The 13,883-nt window shown below is 53.5% G+C and overlaps 2 protein-coding genes across 16 annotated transcripts in view; one reads left to right on the forward strand and one right to left on the reverse strand.

Annotated features, from left to right (window-relative positions):
* The first annotated feature begins 1,271 nt into the window (after positions 1 to 1,271).
* Erfe (erythroferrone) lies at positions 1,272 to 7,707 on the forward strand. Of its 2 annotated transcripts, XM_020174538.2 has the most exons (7): positions 1,272 to 1,517; positions 2,500 to 2,602; positions 3,235 to 3,491; positions 3,571 to 3,679; positions 3,761 to 3,851; positions 4,602 to 4,680; positions 5,669 to 7,707. In XM_020174538.2, the coding sequence occupies exons 1-7, from the start codon at positions 1,404 to 1,406 to the stop codon at positions 5,765 to 5,767; spliced, it is 852 nt and encodes a 283-aa protein (XP_020030127.2). In that variant the 5' UTR covers positions 1,272 to 1,403; the 3' UTR covers positions 5,768 to 7,707. The 2 variants fall into 2 exon arrangements, with proteins under 2 accessions (XP_020030127.2, XP_073928237.1); XM_074072136.1 differs by lacking the exons at positions 1,272 to 1,517; positions 2,500 to 2,602; positions 3,571 to 3,679 and having other exon boundaries at positions 2,761 to 3,491.
* Positions 7,708 to 7,885: 178 nt separating this feature from the next.
* Positions 7,886 to 13,883, reverse strand: part of Ilkap (ILK associated serine/threonine phosphatase) — a 49,649-nt gene continuing 43,651 nt past the window's right edge. For 7 of the 14 annotated variants that reach the window (XM_074072123.1, XM_074072133.1, XM_074072124.1 and 4 more), the window contains 3 exons: positions 11,110 to 11,229; positions 9,148 to 9,229; positions 7,886 to 8,622 (listed from right to left, as the gene is read on the reverse strand). In XM_074072123.1, the coding sequence (XP_073928224.1) occupies positions 8,467 to 8,622; positions 9,148 to 9,229; positions 11,110 to 11,229 (358 nt within the window). In that variant the 3' untranslated portion in view covers positions 7,886 to 8,466. Of the gene's footprint in view, positions 8,623 to 8,715; positions 9,064 to 9,147; positions 9,230 to 11,109; positions 11,230 to 13,883 lie in introns of those variants that run through there. The other 7 variants (XM_074072125.1, XM_020174507.2, XM_074072126.1 and 4 more) reach the window with 6 other exon arrangements.

Raw genomic sequence — 13,883 nt, forward strand, 5'->3', positions numbered from 1 at the left:
CAGAGAGGCCTCTGAACCTCAGCATTCTACTTAGGACCATCAATAGCCAAGAGGGGTGCAGATGGCAGCAGCCCTGGGAGCCCTCTGCAGGACCTCTCCACAAGTTTCCCAGGGACCTAGCAAGGCAGTGGAACCTCAGGACATAAATGGACAGGAGGCTGAGGGGTCCTAGGTGGGGGGTTGGCCTTGGACCTTCTTTGGGGCTCCCTGGGCTCCTGAGTGAGCCCTGGTGGTTGGAGAACTTGGCTGGCCAGGTCTGCTGCCCGGCTCCTACCCCAACTCCTGGGTGCTCCCCCTAAACCAACCAGGGTCGAAGTCTACCCACAGGCCACCGGTCCAGCAGAGAGGGTCAGCGCAGCATACCCATCCTGGCCTGTGTGCAGAGACCTCATGCTACTCGTTTCCACCGAGGACACTGAGGCTGCCATGTGGAATCAGTCCTGGTGACCATGGAACACAACCAGCAGCCGTCAGCTCTGCAAGATTCAGGGCAGTGCTGAGAGAGGAGAGAGGACCTAGACACTCTGAGGCCTTTCCTCGTCTGTCCTGAGGTTCCTCCCACACAGAAGCACCAGGCCAGCACTAGGCTCCCCAAGGAAGACTCTGGTCCCACAGCTGAGGCTTGGCAGCTGATCTGCCTCTGACAACAGGGCCTGGCCAGCTCTCACATCCCGGGACCTTCTATCAGCCACTGAAGTCCATGCCCATGACGTCATCTTGGCCCTCTTGGACTTCCTTCTCAGCTGGCTGCCCTGCCTGGAGCCTAGACCTCCCGAGGCCCACTGCCCAGCATGCCTGAGGCCTCTTCCGGTTCTTTGCTCTTGTTGGAAACCCAGCAGGCACAAGGATGGGTATTTCTGCACTGTGTTGTTCCATCATTGTCTTAGAAGTGCTGAGGAAGACCAACATCCCTGTTGCAGAGGCCTTGAGTCATGACATCTCACCGTCACCTGGTCCCCCTGCCCATTGTGCTCTGTGACCCTCAGTGGCCCTGAGGCTGAAATTGCCTCCCTGGAACTTCTGACCATGGGGAAGGACAGGAGGGTCTGCTGGCACCTGGGCTCTCCTGAGTACCTGTGGGTGCCAGTACTAGGATCCTCTTGGGACTGTCAGGGCCAGTGTGATCGTAAAGGCCTAGTGGCCCAGCAGTGCCCGCTGTGGAGCTCCACACTTCATCCTCCTCCTGCACCCTGGGCCTGCCCCTCCCAGGAGTGGAGAGTCTAGGCTGTGGTGTGACCTGTCCCCAGGTGTCATCCTCCAAGAGCCAGAGGGGAGGGGGTGGGGTGGGGTGTGCTGTCTATGAGAGCACAGGTGGTAAGGGCCATGGTGCTGAAGGGCAGTGCTTGGGAGGTCACCTCTGGGTGAACCAACTTGCTGGGCTGGCTGTGTTCCAGGAGCACACCATGGAGCGAGCACGCAATGTTGACCCCCGGGATGCCTGGATGCTGTTTGTCAGGCAGAGCGACAAGGGCGTCAATGGCAGGAGGAGGAGCAGGGGCAAAGCCAGGCGGCTGAAGGTGAGCCCTAACCAGCCTCCCTGCTGTGCCCAGCCATCTCCAGCAGCACACACCAGGGAGGGAGCATGGGAAGCAAGTGCCAGGCTGGGGCCCAGGGAGCTCTGAGTTGGGGGCCTGGTTCCAGTCATTCACCTGCACCCCTGGAATGCCAGACCCTCTCTTCTCTCCCCCCTGCATCCTGGAGCAGGAGCCCTCCCCGGCCATGTGTACCACATGCTGAAGGGACCTTCAGGTGGGCTGGAATGACATGGGGTGGGGGGCGAGGGGCAGGCAGCTGTAGGTTCCCACCATCATTCAGGGCCTGGCCTGGGCAGGAACCCGGGACTGATCCTGAGGGCCGCCCCCTGCTTTGAGCCCCAAAAGTTTAGGAGCTCCAGATCAGGGCTGTGCTGCTTTCTTGGTCATTGATCACAGATCAGTATGGACTGGGTGTTGGGTTTCTCTGTCCATCGAGGGCAAGGATCACCTTCCTGGAAATGAAGGCCAGCTCGAGCCCAGGAGGCAGGGCCAGGCAGGTAGACTGGCTGAGTGGCACCATGGCCTCGCCCACTGCCCTGCCATCTGAGCTACCTAGCCCTGCTCAAGCTTCTCCATGCAAGGGGCTACCAACTGTGCTATGTGCTAGGCTCTGACCCAGCCCAGTGTGGGTTCTGGTGTGAGCTAGGCACAGTGGGGTCCAATGCCAGACTCTGAGATGCAAGTTCCCAAAAGCAGCCTGGAGTCTTCCTCCCGGAATCTCAGAAGCATGGGCAGACTATAGTCCTCTGCCTCCCCACCCAGAACCTGCCCTGTCCTCAGCCACACCTGCCCAATCCCAGCCTCACACTCCAGGGCCTGTGGCTTTTGTTGGTGGCTAGGTGCCATTCATGGGAGTTTGACCTGGGATTTCAGTTTTCTACCTGCCTCCTGGTAGCAGGACCCAGCAGAGAGGATGCCCCTGGCTGCCTCCTCAAAAGTCCTCACAGCCAAGCTTCTCTTCCAGCTTGGTCTGCCAGGGCCCCCAGGGCCACCCGGTCCCCAAGGTCCCCCAGGCCCTCTCATCCCACCCGAGTCACTGCTGAAGGAGTTCCAACTGCTGCTGAAAGGTAAGGGTGTCACCCTTAGGCACAGCCTGCTCAGGGTGGGCAGGGCAGGCAAGTGGGGGCCCACCTGTGGACTGAGCAAGCACCTGCAGAGGTGCTCCCTGGCCAGCCCCATCTGTGGGGTGGGGTGGGGGAGGAGCATGGTAGGGAGAAGAAGGTAGACTGCCATTTGGTGTCCCGGTAAGTGCTGGGGACCAGCACCTGTGCTGCACCTGGGACTCCTGGATCCTGCCCAAGACTGTCCTCTGTATTGTAGCCAGCTGCTGAGCGGGGGCTCGCGTGGTTTTCTGGATTTGATTGTATTGTGTACTACTGAGTGTTTCCTCCTTCCATTCAATGGGCTGCTCATTTTTACACCATCTTCAGCACTGCAGAGCCTCCACTGTTATTTCCAGTAGAACCGAGCTGCAGAATTATTTACCTGCAGTTTTCCAAGAATGTGGGTGTGGCCGAGGGGAGGCTGTTGGACAAGGGCCCCCCGGTGCCCGCCTCCACGTTTCTGGCAGCCGCAGGGTCAGGAAGCAAGTCTCTCCAGGTCTTCCCCAGGCGGCCTCTCCTGTGGGTTCTGGAGTGCGATGCTCCCGGGCGGGCGGGCGGCTTGGGTCCCGGGGCGTCCACCTACCCCTTCGTGCCAGGTGTGGTGCGGCAGCGCGAACGCGTAGACCCAGAGCTCTGCACGCGTGGTCCCGCCCGGCCAACCACGGTGAGCCCCACTCCGGCCTGGACTGCAGAGGAGGAGGACGCCGACGAGGACATGGGGGCCGTGCTGGCGCTGCTGGCCGCGCCCCTGGGCCCGCGGGCGCCCCGCGTGGAGGCCGCCTTCCACTGCCGCCTGCGCCGGGACGCGCTGGTGGAGCGGCGCGCACTGCACGAGCTCGGCATGTACCACCTGGTGAGTCGGGCGGGCCGGGGCTGGCGGGCGGAGGCGGGACCCAAGCGGGACCCGGGGTGACCGTTAGTGCGCCCTGCAGCCCGACGCCGAGGGCGCCTTCCGTCGCGGCCTGGGTCTGAACCTGACCAGCGGCCAGTACACAGCGCCTGTGGCCGGCTTCTATGCCCTCGCCGCCACGCTGCACGTGGGTGAGGCCCGGGACGTGGGGGGACCGCCCGCCATCCCCGCCGTCCATCCAGCCGCATGACCACAACCCGCCCTCTCCGCAGTGCTTGTAGGAGAGCCGAGGCGGGGGCCGCCGCGCCCCCGGGACCGCCTGCGCCTGCTCATCTGCATACAGTCCCGCTGCCAGCTCAACGTGTGAGTGGCCACCTGTCCTGACCCCTGAGGCTGGAAAGACCCTGTCCTACTCCTTGGGGTAGGGGTATCTGACATCTTCACACACACACACACACACACACACCCTGCCCCTAGGAGTCCAGGTCCAGCCCCTAGGGGCCAAAGAGCACCAGTACCACCCGGACAGGCTCCGGTATGCTGTGCTCCTCAGTCCTTTCCTACCCCTCGCCAGTGAACTTTCTTCCCTTGGTTTCTTCCATTGTTGGTCCCCCACTCCCCATCTGGCACCATCTGGCCCATGGTCACGGGGATTATTGGCTTCCTGTCTGCTGGGCACCTGGAACCAAGCCCAGGCAAACAGCAGCAGGTACTCCACATTCAGCTGGAGGAAGTGGAGATGTATGGGTGGTCTTGAACTTCTTAGTTTGGCTTTGAAAACCCTGTATCTATTGGCCTGAACAGGCTTTTCTGTCACCTGATGCTATGCTGTCATCTGACTACACTAGCCAATGGCCTGTTTCCCCTCACAGCCAGCATTTTGCTGCCCCTTGCATGGTTCTGGTGTGGTCTTTCCCAGTGCTGGAAGCACACCTTTGGTCCTGTGTCTTTCCTCCCTGAGGACTCAGTTCAGACACCGCCCAGTTCAGACCCAGTTCCAAGGGAAGATGGGCCAGGACCAGGCACTTTGCTGGGCAGTGTCAGTTACACGGGGTGATTGTGAGTGAAGTTGGTGGGGCCTCCCAGCAGGCTGACTCACTGTTTTGTCTACAGCTCCCTGGAGACTGTCATGGGCCTGGAGGGCAGCAGTGAGCTCTTCACCATCTCAGTAAATGGTGTCCTGTATCTGCAGGTGCGTGGGCCTGGTAAAGAGATGCTGGTAGGTGCTTAGGTTCACTGGGTGCAGCCCACTCAGACTCCAGGCCTGGGAGAGGCTCCAGGACACACTGTGCACTGGTGCTGGCCCATACAGAGCCAGCTTTCAGGTTCTGCTCTCTCGCCAAAGTCCACTGTTCCCCAGGAGGCTGGCCTCTTCAGCAACCTTATTGGTGTGAGGTCTCCGGTTTTCAGATCTCCCAAGCACCCCATACTGCGGTGCTTGGTGCCCAAGTTACCCAGGCTCTCCCTCTCAACTAGTGGAGGGTGGATATGGTGCTTCATGACACCCAGGCCCCCGTGGTTGTGAGCAGCCCTAGATGAAGCTATTTCTTACGTGGGACCTAAGTGACGACCCCTTCATTGGTACTGCAGGGATTTGGTAAATGTAGGGCTGTTGATGTTAAGGTGGATTTGCTAAACAAGAAGTGCAGATGTGTGGAGTAACAGCTCCATGCAGCTCAGTGCTCTCCGGTGGCCGCCAGCATTGCTTTCCCTCTCAAGTTCAAGGCAGGGTGGTCTGGTGAACAAAGGGGTGTGTGCTCCCCCTGGATCTTCAGATGCAGGTCGCCTGCGTCTGGGAGTCCCCAGGGCTGTGATGATACTGGTGTGTGAACCACATTAGAACAGCAGACCAGAGGAGTCCTGTCACCATGGCTGTGTCAGAGGTTGCAGGCAGACCTGTGAGGCTCTGTGGCAGAGAAACCTGTGAGACTCAGGCTCCCTCCAGCCCTGAGCCAGGGCTTGCTTCCACACACATCAACTGCAGGAGGGGAGAAAGCACTGGAGGAGTAGCTGGTTTGAGTCCAAGAATTCCTGAGTGCTCACTCTGGCCCCAGACCTGGGCCCTTTTGTGTGGGACCGAGTGAGCAACAGTGTGGGCACTGGCCCCTGAGGCACAATGCAGGACGCCAGAGCCTCTGCAGTAGGGCCAGCCCAATGCCTGACAGGTGCCATTCCTGCAGATGGGGCAGTACACCTCTGTCTTCTTGGACAATGCCAGCGGCTCCTCCCTCATGGTACGCAGTGGCTCCCACTTCAGTGCAGTGCTCCTTGGTGTGTGAGCAGCCAGCCACTACAGGCTCTTGCCCTCACCAGCCAGAGACGTCTACAAAATCAGACTAACAGTGGCCACATGAAGGAAGAAGCCCACATGGATCTGCCCACACTGGCCACTACAGGAGGTCCTGAGGAGGTGCTGCATAAACCAGTAGTCCGAGAACTAGCAATGGTATCAGGATGCCATGAGCCCTGTTGTCCTGGAAACATCCAACAGCATGTCTGACAGCACTTGCTACATCCCCAATTGCAGACCTGGCTTCCCCATGGCCCCACAGAACCTCAGTCTTTCCTCAGCCCAGCCCAACCTTTTCTAACTTTCTTAAGCACTCTCATAGGTTGGCTAAGGGAGTTCTGACCAGGCCCCTACCTGGAAGAGGGTCAGCCTATGCAGGGGCAAGGGGCCACCAAGGGGAAGCAAACTATGTATTCTTGCTGCTTAGAGGGAGCACAGGCCAACAGCAGACTTGTGACCACTCACCCTGTTCCTGCACACCTCTTCCCCCACCATGCCTCTGCCTGCCAGTGGAACTCAAGGACCTGAGGGGTGCTGAACAGGGATTTCCAGGGCAGTGTGACTTGACCTGGCTTCTAGCAGCTGTGCCTACTTAGGAGGCAAGACAAAGCGCAAGCCCCACTAGCGGATGAAATGCCTTAACCGGGGAGCTGCCCCACCCCTGCCCCTTCCACAGACAAGGCTTCCTCTTACCCTCTGCAGAGGCTGGCCGCTGCCAAAGTTCCTTCCCCATTCCCTCTGAGGTTCTGGCTCACAGCTAGGCCCCATGGACAAGTAAAAAATGAAGAGCACCTCTGCAGACTGGAGACACAGCCTGCCTACTGACCTGTTACCTGGACAGGTGAAGCCGAGGCTTCTGCTGCCTGGGCAGTTACCTTGCGATGGCCCTTCCTACTGGGTGAGACTAGTGGTGAAGGCGATGGTGCTAAGGGAGGGGAGAGCAGTTCCCTGAGGTGCAGTGTTCTTCGAGCAGGCTGATTATGCGTTCATTTTATTTACGCTTGCTAAAATGCAGACCCCACTCCCCGAACCCCAACTTTTCCCAAAGTGCAGGACTGGCCCTGGAGTAGGCAGTGAAGAGGACAAGGCTCACAGCAGTGACCTTGGGGCCCCACCGCCTGCCTGCTGTTGACCTCCCCTCAACCCCACACCCCCACCCCCTTGGGCTGCTGGACCTCCCAGGTGCCCAGCTGGCCTGGCATGGGTGCTCAAGTCTGGGAGAGAAGGGGAAAATGGCCACAGTAATGTAGCCTTCCAGCTGGCCCCAGGACATGGTGACCACAGCCAGGCTGAATGATCCAAGCTTCCTGTCCACATTCAACTCAAACTTCTTCCCAAGCCAGGTCATCCAAACAGTGACCCAGGCAAACAACCACTCTGTACATTCTCAGTAGGGCTCAGACCCACCCTACCAGGAAGCACAGGCTGGCCTGGGTCCCAGCTCCCCTACTCTTTGATAAAGGGTGTTCACTTTGTAAAGTATCAGTGGGCACACATATTTTAGAGAAGTTATCTTTTTACCCATGAAAAAGCCGCATATGCACATATCTCATTTTCTCAATACTTGTGTTACACAGCAAGTCACTTCAGTATTTATTGTGTGTCACCGGGTAGAATGTATTTATCTGACTTTGATGTATGTTATGTGATGGCAAAAAGCTATAAAAATAAAGGGCAGACTTGAGATTCGGAACCTTAATCTTTCAGGCCAGGCTCACCATAGCACAGTGAAGAGTAAACTCTGGAAGGCCCCTAGGTTTGGGGCAGGGGAGCTCTTTTTGGAGGTGCCAGGGAAGGCCTTGACAGGAGAAAGCCAGTGCCCAGCTTCTCCCAGAAGGGGCAGTGGCACATAGGGCCACAGGAGTCAGCCTTTGGGCCTCTGGCTTGCTGTAAGAAAACATTTACAAAATAAATCATGTTCCTAACCGAGTTGAGGCTCTTTTCTTTCCTGGTGTCACTGTCCTGTGTCCTCATCACCAAGCAGAAGCACACCTTGCTTCCAACATTCCCTGGAGCAGGGGCAGCACCAACATCTCTTCATTTGTTTTCTATTTACCCCAAAAGTCATCTAAAGTTTGCATGAGCATTCAGGGTATCTGGACTGACAGTGATAAGGGTGGGGGTGGGGTAGGGAGTGAACTTTAACAGGTTCAGGAAAGGCAGTTTTTGCATCTTACATCATCCTGAGCCAAACATTTACACAAGAAGACCCAAGAGCTGCTCAACTAAAAAACTTAGTTATGACATTTTAAATATAAAGAAGTGCTTGAAAAGCATTTACACTGTAGGCTGATATACGCTGTCTTTATCTGTTATTAGACATCTCGTGCAGATGTTACTTGATCACACAGGTCTACCTCAGGCCAGCAGAGCCAACTGCTTGCACTGTCCTAAGATATGACAGTGAACTGGAGGCCATGATGGATGGTGACATGACCACTCAATGTGGCAGTGCCTGTTTGGATGTCCAAAGACTCAAGACCTGTTAAGCCCATTGTTCCAGAGTCCTTCAACCAGGTGCAGTCTCTCACTGAGGAGCAGGAACGAACAGAACTGAGTTGTTTCTGGAGGCCTTGCAGGGCAAGCACACTTAACAGTCTTGTGCATGGCCTAGTTCCTGGCCAAGCCTGGACTCCTGCAATTAAGATTTAACATTATTTCTGTATGAAAAGCTGAATGGTTCTGGTCCTAGCCTTGGTCTAAATCAGTCACCACCTCAATCTTCTCACTGCAAAGCCCTTTCTCTCCAAGGGGATGATTAGGAGGATAAAACAGCCCAGTAAGACACCGCCAGCTGCAGAACGTCACATAACTTGTAGTCAGTCCAAGATGCCCACAATGGTTCTGAAAGGAAAGATCCAGAGCTCATTCCAAAGCCAATAAACACCCTTCCCTGAAGGGCCCAGTTGCTCAGTGAAATAAGGGAACTCAAGCAACTAGGAAAAAAAGAAACCTTTATTTACAACCATGGGAGTCCCACAGGAGTACACAAAACACAGAGTGCACACACCAATATCCCTGTGAGTCAGCACCACGCCTGCAGTGCCTCAGTGCCCTATCTGCACCACCATCACCGTGACGTTGTCTGCAGAGCCCCGCTGCACCGCCTTGTTGGCCAGCCTGTTGCACGCAGCTTCATAGCGGGCATCGAGGGCAGGCTTCCCTTCCCGGGTCTGGATCTTTTCATCCTACCACAGGGGAGAGGGGCCTGAGTGAATAAGTCGTCGGCCCCTGTCATTTTCCTGACACTGTAGCTGGGGGAGAAATGTGTCGTCCCCATTGAGGCTGGCAGGACAAAGTGACCAGTGAGTTCCCTGGGCAGAGCTAACATTGAAAAAGAGCACAAGGGCTGCCCCTTTAGATTCTCACCTCCAGACAGGACAGGATAAAGTTCACGGCTTCTTCTGGGGTAAAGACCTTGAAGAGCCCATCACAGGCCAGCAAAATGAATCTATGGAAAGAAGAAACATGAATGTGTTTTAGCAGCAAGCGTTATAAATACAGAATGGCCTAGAAATGGAGATAAAATAAGTACTTGTCCAATGACTCAGTGGCTACGAAATTTTTAAAGTAATTTGTATGAAACCACATATAAAACTACTTAAAAATAGTTGTCGAATATCATACATCAAAAGTGGTCCTACCATTTTCCCTACCCATAAATATACCTATGGACATCTCAACACTAGATGCTGTGCTTAGACAAACAAGGACAAGCCCTGACGGCACCAGGTGTGCCACACCTGGATTTCATTACCACAAGCCCCAAGCCATTTCCCAGGACATAAAGCTGAGAAGGAAGTCACCCCCCAGTGAAACACCCTTGGGAGCATGTTTCACACCTGAGAGTCTAAGACCCCAGAAGAGATGGTTCTCACTTTGCTTTGAACTCTCCCTTTAGGACCCCTCCCTGAGGCTGCCTGAAGAAGCCTCTGAACATTGTAGGCTCAGCATGGCAGCACTCATTCTCCTGACACAGTTTTAAGGTAGCCACCTTCCTTTCCTCATCACAATGCCTATCTCTGTTTTCTTCTAACTGGGCATTCACTCAATTTTCCAAACACACGGTCTGTGCTTGAGACACAGGGGGGGAAAGTCCAAGCAAGCATGCTTTTTACTCCTTTAAGTGTCCAGAATCATACCCAAAATATCAACCATGCAGACCTGTGACTACAATGTGGTAAGAGCAGCTATGAGTGTGGTAGAAGGATGAGCCAGACCTTGTCTGGAGCAGATAGAGCATCATTTAGAAAACCAGAGGAGAGGGTTGCTGGAAATGTCTCAAGATCCTAGGGTGGTGGACAACATGGCACATGATGGCAGATATGGAGTAGGGAGAAGGGTTTGAGAAGTCAAACATCAAAGCAAGGCATGCACTTTTTCTCCACAGCTGGCACTGGGAGCTATGCCCACAGGGATACTGAGCTGCAGTGTGACCACCATGCTCTCTCAGCTTGCTCTTCTGCTCAGTCCTGTTTTCCTGCACTCACCTCACTCCCTCTTGCTACTAGCTGAATTTAGCCCTCACCATCGGACCAGGGTCACTGCATCAGTGGCTTGCAGCTCTGTAACTTCATCTTTAACAATTACTTGTGCCTTGTCTTTAGGCATCTGGAAAAGGGAGGCACCTATTGAACAGATTTCTTTTTCCACATATCTTGGCTCTACTTAAAAACCTCTCGTGGTTCTCCATGTATTATGAATGGAGTTAGGCACTGGTGGCTCACACCCATAATCCTAGCTACTCAGGAGGCAGAGTGGATCATGGTTCAAGGCCAGCTCAAGCAAATAGTTCATAAGACCCTATCTCAAAAACACAACACACAGAAGGGTTGGTGTGGCTCAAGTGGTAGAGTACCTGCCTAGCAAGTATGACACTCTGAGTTCAAACCACAGTATTGCTGAGAGGGGAAAAAACCCAAACCAAACCAAAACAAACCTGGAAATTCAAGCACCTCAGCAGAACTGAGGGCCCTGCATAATCTTTTCCCCAAAACCTTGCCATCATTCTTCCATCTTTTCCCCACCATCCAAGTCCCTAGCTGCTATTACTGGTACCCCCTCTCCCACTGCCAAAGCTTCCACACTCCAGTGACACTGAACTGCAAGTGTCCATCCCTACATGTGTTCCCTGACCGGTATGGACCCCATGAGAGCAGAAACCATGTTCTATTTATCTTTGCACCCCCAAGGACAATCACAGTGCCTTAAGACAGTGTTGACAACCTCCTTCCCTGCCCCTTAGCAAAGGCTGGGTACAAACTGGAAAGTCAGGGAAAAAAACAACTATGTATGTGCACACCTGTACCTTTAGTAAGGTGATTTTTTTACCTGTCATTGGGGGTCAGCTGGCAACGTCTGATATCAGGCACAGATGTGACCCCACAGCGCTTGTACTGCCCATCCCCAATGGAGCGGGACACCTCCAGCACGCCCAAGACACGTCCATCCCTAAAATGAGGGAAAACATGTTCAGACTCTACCTGACATACTGTGAGGCCACAGTACTTAGAATCTGATCCTACAAGCAGAAATTGGGAGTGGGTTAGCCAGCACTGACATGTCAATCTCAAATATGCAGATGGATGTCTAGTCATTCATATTCCTGCTGCCGCAGGGACCTCACCCAGCTACACAACAGTGGGAACAGCGGTTTGAGACAGCACTGCCCATCCTAACCTTGAATGGGCTCAACGGTGGTTCTCACCACCACAATGCCAAGACATACCCCACTCCCCAGCCCCCAGCTGAACGTGACTAGCCTGGACTTGTTCAGGTATCTTAAAGCCGAGACAGAGTTAAGATGGCTGGAATCGAGGGGTGTGTGGCATTTCAACCTAGCTAGATAAATTTAGAAAGCACCTACAGTGACTATTCCTAGATCCTGAAGCACTTTTTTGTTTGGGCAGAACCCAGGGCCTCACACACACTAGGCAAGCACTGTAACTTTAAGCCACATCCCCAGTCCTTAAAGCACACTTTCTTTACATTAAGTATGATTTTTTTGTTTTTTGTTTGCAGTGCTGGGGCTTTAACTCAGGGCCTTCACTTGAGCCACTCCACCAACCCTACTTTTATAATGGGTTTTTTGAGATAAAGTCTCACTAGCTATTTGCCAGGGCTGGCTTCGAACCACAAACCTGATCTCTGCCTCCAGAGTAGCTAGGATTACAAAGGTCAGCGACAGCTCCCACCTTAAGTATGATTTAGTGTGCATATAAATGGTAGTATTCTGGACAGCACTGTATCACCCACTGTATTTTTAGAGGAGGGGTAGAGAACAAAATGAAGAGATGAGGAGATGACTTGTAAATAGGAAAAGGTACCTATTTACAAGTACCTAAGGCTTCCTGTGTGACCTCCCTGGCTCTCAGGTCACCATCTCTAAAACCAGGTTAGGGAATACACACTCAACAGTGTGTGAGCCGCTTGGCACACACCAAAGCTTGTGTCTAATAGTTCAGTGTCACACTGAGGATCTCAAGTCACAAGCAAGCTCTGGAGATGCTGTGGAAATGGATGGATGTGGCAGGAAATTTCACCTGGGCCTGCCTGGGCTGCTATCCTGACCCCTTGTAACCCTGTCATCCTCTGTGGCTCACAGCTCAGCATCCTTAACTAAGACTCTTTCTGTTCCCCCAAAGACTTCTGCTGGCATCTATAAAAATCCAAGCAATCTTCTGGGAGACCAACTATTAAACAGCAAGAGGAACCCATAGTGCACAGGAGCAGATCTGAGGCAGAGACGGGAGCAGGGTCACTCAGTCTTACGAAAGCCAGCTGAGGAAGCAGCTCAAAGTTTAAGAGCTTTGAGTGTGTTCTTGTTCTGTGACCAAGTGACTGGGTTGTGGTGTGGCTCCCCTTCCCCAGTCACAAACCATCCTGTGTCAACTGCAGCAAAGGTGCAATGACAACCTGTGTAAGACGGTCCCAGAAGCCAGGTACCACCAGCAAGTGCTGGGGCAGCACAGCTCAGTGCTGAAAACGTGTATTTCACCAGTTGGACCAAGAAGAATGAGTGCCACAGAGGCTGCACCTCTTGTTCCTGTTGCTGAGCAATATCCCAGAGGAAAACATCACACTCCTGAGCTGCTGTAGGAACAGATGAAAAGCAACAACAGTAGGGTTGTGGGTTCAAGGGAAATCACTTCAAGAAATCTCCAAGTTTCAAGGCAGGCTCTCCCCCAACTAACTGCTGAAAATTCACTCACTCTCTTCTCTCTTTCTCTCTCCTCCCAGTGTTCCCCCAAGATCACAATGCTTAGGGAGAATGGCTTTTAAAGTTTTAACCTACCTGGCAAATCTACCTGTCCCTTAGCACTAGCCCTCCTTAGGACTGGCCCTTCCACACTCTCAACTTCTGCTTTGTGCTGCTTTATTTCTCTTGTTTTCTATCTTCTATTTGTGGGCATGCCATTCAACACAGCCCTTGGATCTATGTCTGCTAATACTTTCTGTTCTAGTTCTTTCTTCAAAATTAGAGAGACCGAGACTTCCTATTCCTTTGGGGTTTTAGGCTCATCTGGCTGCTAAAGCAAGGTGGAGACTGCTCAGACAGCTTCTCTAGTATGTGGGTCAAGATGGAGACAGCCCTGGTCACAATAAAGCCTATCCATGACTGATATGCAAAGCTAAGTCTGGGAGGTTGAAGGTCCCTCTTTGGGCAGATGCCCAAGGCTGGCATATGAACCTGATGTGTGCTACAGAGATAACTGGAAGCTCCAGTCCTTGTGAGGACCACAACAGATCAGCACTTGATCCAGGGTACTGACAGATTAAATCTAAATGCTATCTGAAAGCTTCTCATCTATTCAGACTCCCTCCTTGTAAAAAACAAAACCATCTTCACCTTCTCAGAGGAATTTCCTGCTACATACTACTTTCAGAGTAGGAAAAATAAAAATGCATATGCATATTTGTTTTTTATTTTTTTAAAGAAATACCAGAAAGCCAGGCGCCAGTGGCTCATGCTGTAATCCTAGCTACTTGAGAGGCTGTGATCAGGAGGATCTTGATTTGAGGCCAGCCTAGGCAAGTAATTTGTGAGACCCCATCTCAAAACAGAGCAAAATGGACTGAAATGTGGCTAAAGCAGTAGAGAGCCT

This window comes from Castor canadensis, chromosome 4 (assembly GCF_047511655.1).
Source record: "Castor canadensis chromosome 4, mCasCan1.hap1v2, whole genome shotgun sequence".
NCBI classification, from domain to species: domain Eukaryota; kingdom Metazoa; phylum Chordata; class Mammalia; order Rodentia; family Castoridae; genus Castor; species Castor canadensis.

Excerpts from the sequence above, each read along its gene's own strand:
- Erfe (XM_020174538.2), top strand. The coding sequence starts at position 1,404 with ATGGAGCGAGCACGCAATGTTGACCCCCGGGATGCCTGGATGCTGTTT. Across the intron at positions 3,492-3,570 it reads AGCTCGGCATGTACCACCTG|CCCGACGCCGAGGGCGCCTT; the intron begins GTGAGTCGGGCG and ends TGCGCCCTGCAG. Across the intron at positions 3,680-3,760 it reads CGCCGCCACGCTGCACGTGG|TGCTTGTAGGAGAGCCGAGG; the intron begins GTGAGGCCCGGG and ends CCCTCTCCGCAG.